The sequence below is a fragment of the Microtus ochrogaster genome, linkage group LG9 (genome assembly GCF_000317375.1).
Source record: "Microtus ochrogaster isolate Prairie Vole_2 linkage group LG9, MicOch1.0, whole genome shotgun sequence".
NCBI lineage: Eukaryota > Metazoa > Chordata > Mammalia > Rodentia > Cricetidae > Microtus > Microtus ochrogaster.
In genome coordinates this window covers 31539260-31551097 of record NC_022034.1, presented here as the reverse complement: position 1 = coordinate 31551097, position 11838 = coordinate 31539260, and the positions used below count along the sequence as shown (strand labels likewise).

Genomic DNA, 11838 nt, shown 5'->3' with positions numbered 1-11838 from the left:
TGTGTTTGTGGGGGGGCGCTGAAGTTGATCTTAGGTGTCTTTCTAGACCCTTCTCCATTTTATTTATTGAGGCAGGATGGCTAACTGAAACAAGGACTACCCGATTTCAGCTTGTTGCACAAGTTCTAATTGGTCTTAATAATAAAAATTCAGAGCTAGATATCAGGGTAAATGCTGAAAAATCAGAGAGCCACTCGTACCTCATCCAAAAAAGGGCCACGCTCTTGTCTCTTCCCACCTTACATTAATTACTCTCTCTGCCCAGCCATATCACTTCTTCCTTGTCTGTGTACAGACCTCCAGACTTCTATGGTTAATTAGTGGCTAGCTCTGCCCTCTGAACTTTAGGAAAGCTTTATTTGTTAGAGCACAAACATCACACCAGCTAGTCTAGCTAGCCAGCTTTCCCTGGGAATCCTGTCTCTGCATCCTAAATGCTAAAAGCAGCTTCCATGCCTGCCTGACATATACATGGTTCTTGGAATTTGAACTCTGTTCTTCATGTTTAGGTGGAAAGCATATATTGAGTTATCTCCCTAGCCCTGTGGTTCTTTTTTTTTCACATAGGAAAAATGTTTGATTAACTAATTTCCCCCAGTGGTTGAGATGAGACAAAATTTTTACACACCTTTTAAAAAGTAGTAGAATACTAAGATTTCTCTGCATTATTTTCTAGGAAAGTATATTCTTTATAATGTAACTTCAATTTATGTTTTACAGGCAGAAGCAACAAATTAACCACTTACATGAAAGGATAAGAGATAATGAGCTACGGGCCCAACATGCCATGCTGGGGCATTATGTGAACTGTGAAGACTCTTACATGAGCAGTTTTCAGGTAAGACTAGGGAACGCTTGGTATTTTGTAGTTATTATTAAATCTGTTCTTCGTATGTACTGTATTTATAACATCAGAGCACCTTAAATCAATGTTTTGTGTAGTAAGAGAGGGCCTGCTTTTGGTCCCGGCCACCCTGCTAGCTTACACTCCAGAAATAACCACACAGACTGTATTTATTAAATTACTGCCTGGCTCATTATTTCTAGCCTCTTATTGGCTAACTCTCACATACTAGTTTAACCCATCTCCATTAATGTGTATTGCCACTTGACTGTGGCTTATCGGCATGAGTCTAACCAGTGTCCGTCTTGGGCAGGAGAACCATGGCGTCTGCCATGCTGCCCTTCTTCCCAGAATTCTGTTCTGTCATCCCTGTCTACCTGAGTTCTGCCCTATCAACTAGGCCAAGGCAGTTTCTTTAATAACCATGAAAGCAACACAAATACAGAAGGACCTCCTACACCAGTTTTGAAATAACAGTGAATTTGCATAGTTCATCTTTGTAAAAGGTGCTCAACTGCTTTCTTCCTTTGTCCTTTTCACACCCTGTCCCCCATGCACACAGAATAAGCTGTCATCAGTCCCTGGGGTATCACTCCACAGTTGATGCGTACCATAGACAGATACAATGCATTTTAGTTCTTTATGTTTACAAAATGCTTAAAAATATGTACATTGTTTTATACCTGGTACCATTATTTATATAATATAGAATTGTACAAAATATACTAATTACTTCTATATCATTTTACCTAAACCACTCCACTTTTGTTTTGTGGCTGTATGATTTTCTATTTCATAATTTATTCAACCATCTCTTACTCATTAAAATTAAAGTTTGCCATTTTGGTATATTATAAATGATGTTGCAAAGAGTAACTTTTTATAAATATAGTTTTGTTCCCACATAATCTCTCTAGCTAAAGTTCTGAGAAATGATGTTTCTGTTACACATATTCGTTTGTGTATGTTTAAATGGAGACTCTGCATATGGCTTACTTTTTCTAGCATGATGTTCTCGTTTCATCCATTTTTCTACAAATAACAGTTTCATTTTCTTTCGAGCTGAACAAAACTCCATCTTGTATACATGCATTTCCTTGTTCATCTGATTGATTGATATTTAGTTTAGTCTCATATTTTGACTATGGCAAGTAGTGCAGCCATAACCATGGGCATAAAATGTCTCTGGTATGCTTAGCTTCCTTCCTGCTGGGGTGGTAGTGCTAGATCATATGTCAGTACTGTTTTTACTTTTTTGGAGAACCTCCAAACTGTTTTCATTGTGGCTGCACCTGTTTGCATCCCCACCACTGTGCTTAATGGGTCTTCTTTCCCAGCCTTGCTGGCTTTTTAAAAAGTGTTAGCCATTCTGATAGGAGTGAGATAGAATTTCATTGTATGCTTTTCCCGACAACGAAGGTTTTGATCATTTATTCAAGTATTTATTAGTCATTGTATTTTTCTTTTGAAAACTGATCATTTGCTCATTTATTAATTGGTGAATTTGTTGTAATTTTGTTGTTTTATTTTATTTTGATTTTTTTTAGTTTCTTTTAAACTCTATGTGTAAATTTATTGTTGTATGTCTAGTTGCCAAAGACTTTTTCCCATTCTGAAGACTGTCTCTTTGCTGCTGAAAATTCTGTTTCATATTTTCTTTGTCAGTTTCTACAATTGTTTCCTGAACTGTTGGCATCCTTTTCAAAAGCTCTTGCCTGTGCTTATATCTTTGGGTGCTTTTATTTTTTTAGCATTTATTTGCTAGTGTGTGTATATGTGTGCCCCTGTGAGTATGTGTGGTCAGAGGACAAGTTGTAGGAGCAGGTTTTCTCATCTTGTGGTGTGGAGAATCAAACTCAGGTTAAAACATGGCAGTAAGCACCCTTTCCTATTGAGCCTTTCGCCAGCCCCATCTCTAAGTTTCAGAGTTTCAGGTGTGACATTAAGGCTTGAATCCATATTTTAATTCATTTATATTTAAATCGAGAGGCACATACCCAGTACAGTTTGGTGTAAGTAAAATCCAAGTCTTTTAGCACCATTTTGTTGAAGAGTCTCTTTTCTCCAACCTATGTTTTTGTTACCCTTGTCAAAAGTTGGGTGGCCGTAGCTGTGTGTATTTATTCTTGTATTTATTCATTTTATCTTGTACACATGTTTGTGTGCCAATATCAAGGTAATTTTATTACTATGGATCTGTAGTATGACTTGACATTAGCCCTCATGGGTCCTTTGACATTGCCCTTTCTATTTAGGATTGTTTTTCCTATTCAGGATATTTAGTGCTTTCTTACACCATTTCCTTTTTTCTTAGTTTTGTGAAGAATGATAGGATTTTGTTTATTTTTTGTTTTTTCTAGGCAGGGTTTCATTGTGTGGCTCTGTCTCTCCTGGAACTCATTCTGTAGACCAGGCTGGCCTCAAACTTACAGAGATCCACCTGCTTCTGCCTCCTGTGTACTGGGATTAAAGACTTGTACCACTACTGTTCAGCAAGAATTTTTTCTCTTAAATTAAGGATTGTTAAATGTGTCTCAGTTAGGGTTTCTATTGCTATGAAAAGACACTATGACCAAGGCAACTCTCATAAAGAAAACATTTAGTTAGGGTGGCTTGTTTACAATTTCAGAGGTTCAGTCTATTAATCAGCATTACGGGGAGCATGGCGACTTTCAGGCAGATGTGGTGCTTGGGTCGTCGCTGAAAGTCCTACATCTTACAGGACTGGGCAGTGTCCTGAGCATAGCAAACCTCAAAGCATGCTCCCACAGTGACACACTTTCTCCAACAAAGCCATACCCTCTCCAAGAATGCCATACCTCCTAAGAGTGCCACTCAGTATGTGATTATGAGGACCAATTACACTCAAACTACCACAGCTAGTGTCTTCAGTTTCTTACGTGTTTTAACAGATATTTTTGTTTGTTTGGTTTTTGAGACTGTGGTGCAGATATACCATTGGGAATCAGTTCCACATGATCTTGGTAAAGGACTATGACTTGGGGATAAAATTGTGAATAAGCCTAGTCTGTATAATCCAGTGGGAATATAGATGTAGCATTGCTGATGTCTTAAAACTTTATAGGGCCATTGTTGTCAATTATTTTTCTCCCTTTTAAGAGTCTTTTTTCTTAAAACTCACTTGCATATTTTTCTATATATACTTTATAATAGACCTATTTATTTCCCAAAGAAACATCCTTTTTATTGGGATTAAAAAGAGAGAAATGAACATTTCCTTGAGATAGTTCTTCTGTTTGTGGAATTATTTTTGTTATTTGTTGTTAAAGTCTTTATTCCTAGATGTCAAAAACTCATTTGAAGTGAATTTTTTTCTTTCATTGTACCCTCAAATGGGTTTGTTTTTTGTAAAATTTAAATTAGACATTGAAATCAGGAAATACTAAAAACCAAGTAGATATATAAGACTTAATGCAAGTTAGGAGCATTTAAAATAGTGATCTAGCTAGCTTTTTTTAAAAAAAAACTTTAATTACACATATATCATATTTTATTACTGCATACTCTGCTTTGATTTCAATTACAAAACAGAAATTCCATGTGGGCTAGTGCTAAGATTGATAGGGTAGTTATGTGAAAGTAGTATTCTTGTGTTAAATAGCTAGCATAATTTGCTTTGAAAACAATATTTTTGGTAGAACCATTCAATATCTCCTTATAGCTTTATCCTTAATAAATATTACTCTTGGGTTATGTATATAATTATTGTATTACCAAAAGCATGTTTTTGAGAAAATGTCTGAACTGTGTGTGAAGCCAGTAGATGGCTCCCTGAGTCCGTGTATCAGTGATTACTTTTGTGGTTCTTGCCTGTCTTGTGAGGTCTAGATCAGCACAGATGCTTGAGATTCTCTTCCACCTTTCTTTCCTTTGTTATTTTTGGAAATTTTATATTGTGTGTGAGGTCCATTTGGTGGTTAGTTTAGGGAATTATGGTTTCTGTTTTAGAATGCTCTGATTACGTATTCAGCTTCTTTAATAAAGGTCTCCAGGTTTCTTTTATATGTGAGTTTTGGCAGGTATTGTTCCGTTTCATTGAGTGTATAAAGTTTCCTGGGATTAGAGGAATTCTCTTATGGTTCTTTTTTTGTGTCTGACATTAGCAATGTTGGCTTTCTTTCACATTCTTAGCTTAGCTTACCTAAAGAGTTTCTGATTTTTATTACTGTTAATAAATGGTCAACTTTTGTTTTGTTGAATTTTCTGTATCTTATTTTTAATTTCATTGATTTTTTTGCTCTATTTTTTGTTTGCTTTGGGTTCAATTTTCCCTACTTTTTCTAGTTTACTAGAATTGGAGACATACCTGAATTTTAGATCCTTATATAAAACATATTCAGTGGTATAGATAGCCTCAAAGCACCAATTTATTTAGATTTCACAAATTTTCAGTTATTTTGAGTTGCTGTTTTTAAATTTTTCCTTTAGAGTTCCTCTTTAAGCAATGCTTTGTTTTGGAATGTCCCAGGTTGTGTGTGTGTGTGTTTGAATTCTAGTTTACTTTACCTGTGGTCTGAAGGCAGGTGTCTGATGAGTTTTAAGCTTTTAAGATATGATTTATGAACTAGAATGCTGTTTTCCTGGTGACTGAAAGGAAATTGAGAAGTGTGTGTTGCAGCTAAGGAATCAGTAGTCCAGATGTCAGTTCATCTGGCTCCTTGATGGCCGGTGAGAGCAAGTGTGTCCCCATTGATATTCTGCCTTTTGTGGCACGGCATTCCTGATCAGCTGTCGAAAGTTCAGTAACTGTAGTTGATATACATATTTATTCTTGTAGGTCTGTCACCCCACTTCAAATATTTTGATACTCTTTTATGCTGTTAAAGACCATTTTGTATAATTAATAAGGATTTCTCATAGAAGATACATAGGGATCTTGTTCTTTGATCCACTCTGACAATCTCTGTCTTTACGTTGGTGTACTTTAACCAGTGGTTTTCATAGTGACCATGGGTATAGTTGATTTAATAGCTATCACATGTGTAATTCTTGTTCTGTGTTACCATGTTTTGATGTAACACAGTTTTTCTCTTTTGTCATTTTAATTAACATTTTATATGAATATTTTCTTTTTATTTCAATAACTTTTCTTAAAATGTTTGCCCTAGAATGTGCACATACATTTGCAATTAATCTTAAGGCTAGTGCCCTGATATGCGTAGGTTGGTGTAACATTGACAAAAACAAACCACCACAGCAGAATTCACCTATTTTTAAAGAAATGTCTCAAAGTCACTACCTACCCCCTTTTATTCATTTTCCCAGTGATATCTTCATTTCCTTTTTCCCACACTTTCTTTATCCATTCTTCCATTTTGTCTTAATGACAGTGTCCTTTGCTTTATAGAAGCTTCTCAGTTTCAGGAGGTCCCATTTATTCATTGTTGCTCTTATTGTCTGTGCTACTGGGGTTATACGTAGGAATTGGTCTCCTGTGCCCATGTATTGCAGACTACTTTCCACTTTCTTTTCTATCAGGTTCAGTGTGGTTAGATTTATATTGAGGTCTTTGATCCATTTGCTCTTGACTTTTGTGCATGATGGTAGATATGGATCTATTTTCATTCTTCCACAGGTTGACAACCAGTTACACCAGCTTCCCTTTGTTAAAGATGCTTTCTATCTTCCATTGTTTAATTTTAGCTTCTTTGTCAAAAATTAGGTGTTCATAGGTTAGTGGATTTATATCCGGGTCTTTGATTTGATTCCATTGGTCAGCATCTCTGTTTTTATGCCAATACCAAGCTGTTTTCAATGCTGTAGCTCTGTAATAGAGTTTGATGTCAGGGATAGTAATGCTTCCGGAAGTTCTTTTATTGTATAGGATTGTTTTGGCTATCCTGGTTTTTTTTTTTCCCTATACAAAGTTGATTATTGTTCTCACAAGGTCTGTGAAGAATTTTGTTGGGATTTTGATAGGGATTGCATTGAATCTATAGATTGCCTTTGGTAGAATTACCATTTTTACTATGTTGATCCTACCTATCTAAGAGCATGGGAAATTCTTCCATTTTCTGGTGTCCTCTTCAATTTCTTTCTTCAAATCCTTAAAGTTTCTATTTTTTAGATGAGTAAATCAAGACTTAGTAATACTGATTTTCTTTAATCATGCTCTGTATATAGGAGACAGAAAAGGTAGGCTTTAGTTTGAGGACAGTCTGATTCTAGAGCTTATAGGTTTTCCACTGTAGCCCCGTCCCATTTTGTCTTTATTTGTTAAAGACAGGTAAACTTCTGAAGACTTATCTGCCATGATTTTTTTCCCAATAGCCACAATATGAGAACAGTTCAGTCCAGACTCCATTTTCGGAGCAGTCATTGTCCCATCCCCAGCAAGAGGAACTTGAGCAAAAGCTAGCATCTACTGAGAAAGAAGTGTCACAGCTCAACGAGTTTCTTAAACAAAGAATAAACCAATTTAGTGAAGAGAAGAAGAAATTGGAGGAAAAGGTGAGTATCTTGTGTAAGATTGTGGTGGATCAACAGCTTTTTTCAACAAACAATGATTGTTTGTAATTTGCCCGTTTCAAGTGCTCTATCAGGTTATACATTTATATTATGGTAATTAGTGCTATATGTACCAACTTTCAAAAATCTTGTGCTATCGTCAAAGATTTCAGGATCTTTTTGAGGCATAAAAGTCTTTATTATACTTACTAATAGTGAAACTACTTAAAGCCAGATGCCTTCACCACTGCCTCTTCATTTTCCTTCTTCTCATTCCTTGTTTCTTGATCTCATTGACTATAAATTATTAGAATATTAAGTGAAGCCTATTGTCAAAAACTTGCCTTAAGCTATTAAGTTGGAGCCCCTTACCCCGAATAATACATATGTGGTTTTGTGTATCTCTAAAAGGCGTGTGATCCACAAATGAGAGGAAATACTAAGTATTTATCTTTCTGAGTCTAGCTTAATTTACTTAATGTGGTAATCTCCATTTGCATCTATTTTCCTTCAAATGACATAATCCCATTCTTTATGGCTGAATTAAACTTCATTTTACACACACACACACACACAAGAGCATGCGCGAGAGAGGCAGGTGTGTGTGTGTATGTGTGTGTGTATGTGTTAAAACATCACATTGTCTTCATCCATCTGTGGATCGACACCTAGGACGGTCCTGTATGTTGTCTGTTGTGAATAATGCTATAATAAATGGTCAGGTTTTTCTGTGGGGTGTTGACTTAGAGTTGTTCAGGTATATGCTCAGGAGCAGTTTAGGCTGGATGATATTGTAATTCCATTTTTAGTTTTATGGGTAACTACCATACTGATTTCCATAGTGGCTGGACTAATTTAAATTTTCTCCACTTCCCCCACATCCTCATCACTGGTCCTGTAATTTGTTTTCTTTATGGGAGCCTTTCTGAGCAGGGTGAGATCTAATCTCATTATAGTTTTAATTTGCATTTCCCTTATGTGTTAAGGATGTTGAACCTTTTGTTTTCACATATTATCCATTTGGACTTCATCTTCTGACAAAAGCCAGTTCATTCATTTCATTAGCCTGTTTATTGACTGGGTTGTGTGTCTTTTAATTGACCTTTGTTGTGAAGGGCTTTTGTGAGTGTGAGATGTGCAAGCTAAAGTTAGGAGAGTCAAATGAATGTACTGAAGTTAAACCTGTACAGATTGGGTCTTTCTGAGGTTCTCTACTCTTGTTCTACAGTAAATGTTAACTTTACATAACACCTCAGTCCTAGAGTGGCCTCAGTAGTGAGTCACTTTTATATTAGAGTTTTAAGAAAGAAAATGTGGTACAAGTTCATTTATGGTACGATATAAAAATATCCTTGCTTGAAGTACATAAATTGACTCACTTAGCCTGTTAATCTGTTTTAAATATTTGGTAAGTTCTCCTGGCTTTGTAAGTTGTTAGTAACAAAATAACTGATGTACCTTCTTTTCTTAGCTCATGTAAAGTGTTTTGACATAGCTTTGAAAAATGAGAAATTAGAATCTGTCCTCTAGAGAGGAATATTTGCTTTGATGATTTAAAAAATACTTGTAGCTTCATTTCTGTGTCTTTGTCTCTGTCTCTAATAACTTTTTAAGAGAGTTAAATTAATTAGTTTTAATATAATTTAAACTCAATACAGTTTTAGCATGAGCATCACATTATTGATGTGATAAAGATATAAATAGCATTATCCAAATTTATACATGTATAGGTAGTAAAAATTTGATCATTAATGCCACATGACTTAGTACAATTTAAAAATGCCATCACTTGTAAAAGTAAACAAATATCTTCCAGATTATTTCAGAGCTATAAAAGTTTCAAGGGAAAAAAAATCTTAGAATAAAAAAGGCAGATCTTAACTCAGCTGATGATGTTTACTGTAATCTGATACTCACTGACAAATTTAGTGATACCCAGGAATGGAACACTGATTTTGTAATTTTTAGTAACTCAAAACAATAAATAATTGAGGATTCATAATGTTTTCCCTTAGCTGAAAACCAGAGATAGATACATCAACAGCCTGAAAAAGAAATGCCAGAAGGAAGCTGAGCAAAACAAAGAAAAGCAGAGAAGAATTGAGACATTGGAAAAGTACCTGGCCGATCTTCCAACTCTAGATGATGTACAGAGTCAGAGTCTACAGGTAACGTGGTCACACATGCACCTTTGAAATGCTTGCAACATGTTTTAGAAACTAGCTACTTGATTGCTGCTCCTGAGATAAGTAGATTCTAAAACTGTTCAAAGAGTAAGTAGATCTCTCTTCTGTTGTTAATATGTGGTTACCTTTGTAATAAACATATCTGGTAACTCTCTTACTTAGCATTCTATTTTTAAACTTTTTTTATTTATTGCATGTATGTGTAATGTGTGTATGGAGGTCAGAGGACAGCTTCATGAAGTGGGTTATGTTCCTCCCTTTATGTAGGTCTCAGGCTTTAAACTCAGTTGTCAGGCTTGTACTGCAAAACACCCTTATCTGCTGAGCCATCTCTTTAGCCTCTAGCATTCTGTTTTAAAAGGTGGTCGCTTCTAAGCCTAGCTATTAACTTTACCTCATAGCTCCACATTCACTCCATATTTGGAGTTTTGTCCAATGTTCTCTGGGTTTCAAGGCTCAAGATAGTGATACCCAGGAATGGAACACTGATTTTGCAATTTTTAGTAGCTCAAAACAATAATTGAGGATTCATAATGTCTTATGAATATCTTTATAGATGTTTATTTTCTTCAGTTCTTAATCTTGCTGTAATCTTTAACATTCCTTGATCTATAACCTCTCTTCTCTCCTCAGACTTCTATTTTCCGTTCTTAATTCCTCACTGAGTCTCTTTACCAGTTCAGCTGAAATCTTCTTAAAACATGAGTTCACTTCAGTTATCTCCGTCCTTCCAAGCCATGGGTCTCAACCTTGGCACAGAGACCATTTGGGGAGCAGTTGTTCTTTGCTGTCTGCGAGAAGCAGTTCTTGTAAGAGTCCTTCTGGCCTCTGCCTCCTAGATGACCGCAGTGCTGCTTCTCTCTTCCAGCACAAACAATGAGCACTTGTCAGTTTCTCGCAGAAGTAAAAATATCTCCAGCTGAGAATTGTTTACATAATTTTAGGATGTATATAGACAGAAAATTAGTTTATGAATAATGAAAGTAAGAGAGATTAAATATAGGGAGGCACTAAAGGACCATAGGAGATAACATGAGCAGGAGGAGGCAGGAGTAACAATACCTGACACCCATTTAGGATAGCCACTACCAAGATTCATGGTGTTCAAAGACCCTATTTATGACAGTTATTTACAAGAATCAAAATACAGAATCAAGAAGGTGTCCACAAATGGATGAATAGATATAAAATAGATAGTACACATAAATAGAACGGAATATTGTTGGGTCTTATAAAGGAAGGAAATTCTGATATACTCTTCAGCATGGATAAACCTGGAGATCATTTTATAATAAAGTAAGAATAGTAAAATAAGCCAGTCATAACTAGGCAATATTATATGATTATATTATATGAGATTCAAAAGCAATTAAATTACAGAGACATAGAAAGTAGTGTTGCAGGATACCATGGAGTGGGGTAAATAGTGATTGCAAAGAAATTGAATGGGTCCAGTTCTAAGAATTGTCTCGATGACAGTCTGGATGTACCCAATCATAAAGAGTCATACATCCAAACATGGTTATATTATGATGTTAATTTTATGTTTTTTATGTTTTACCACACTTAAACATTTTAAAAATTATGGACCTTTCTATGTTCCAGAAAATGTTACTCAGTTTTCTGCTTCATAATCCATTCTCCCAGTTCTTTAAAATAAAGGAAGAAGCAGTGTGAAGTTCTTTAGATAAAATATTGAATGACTATAAGCAATAAGTCTATTTAACTCTGAGAAGAGTAGTAATTTAATGGCAGTATATTTAGTATTGCATGCAATTCAAACTGTAAATATTTTTCCTTAGCTGCAAGTTCTTGAAGAAAAAAACAAGAATTTGCAAGAGACTTTGATAGACACAGAGAAGAAGCTTGAGGAGATTAAGAAGCAATGTCAAGAGAAAGAGCTACAGCTCCTGTGCCAGAAGAAGAAGGAAAAGGAGCTGGTGACTTCTGTGCAGAGGTAGGGGACCTGCTATGGCTTCATGCTCTTCAGTTTGCCACTACCATCATAAAGTGTGTTCTACGTAAGCAGTACAACTGAATCTACAGCAGTGGTAGAGCATACTTCTTACCTGAGTATCTGCCTTAGAAAGGCCCTATATGAATTCATCAAAGCTAATGGATTCAGATGTAATTTGATATTTTGAAGCATTATAGGGGCATCTTGCCAAAATATCATTGCAAACGCTTTAGTTGAAGGTTTTATCAAAACAAGCAAAAATTCTAGGCCCACACTGGAGCACTGGACTGAGCTCCCAAGGTCCCAATGAGGAGCGGAAGGAGGGAGAAGATGAACAAAGAAGTCAGGACCACGAGGGGTGCACCCACCCACGGAGACAGTGG

At 35.8% G+C, this 11838-nt stretch overlaps 1 protein-coding gene across 1 annotated transcript in view; it reads left to right on the top strand.

Annotated features, from left to right (window-relative positions):
* The window catches only part of Cep85l (centrosomal protein 85 like), a 114972-nt gene that overhangs the window by 73324 nt on the left and 29810 nt on the right, over positions 1-11838 (top strand). Inside the window, exons 5-8 of the mRNA XM_005363626.2 lie at positions 721-838; positions 7136-7315; positions 9328-9480; positions 11301-11455. Coding sequence (XP_005363683.1) covers positions 721-838; positions 7136-7315; positions 9328-9480; positions 11301-11455 — 606 coding nt within the window. The remainder of the gene's footprint in view (positions 1-720; positions 839-7135; positions 7316-9327; positions 9481-11300; positions 11456-11838) is intronic.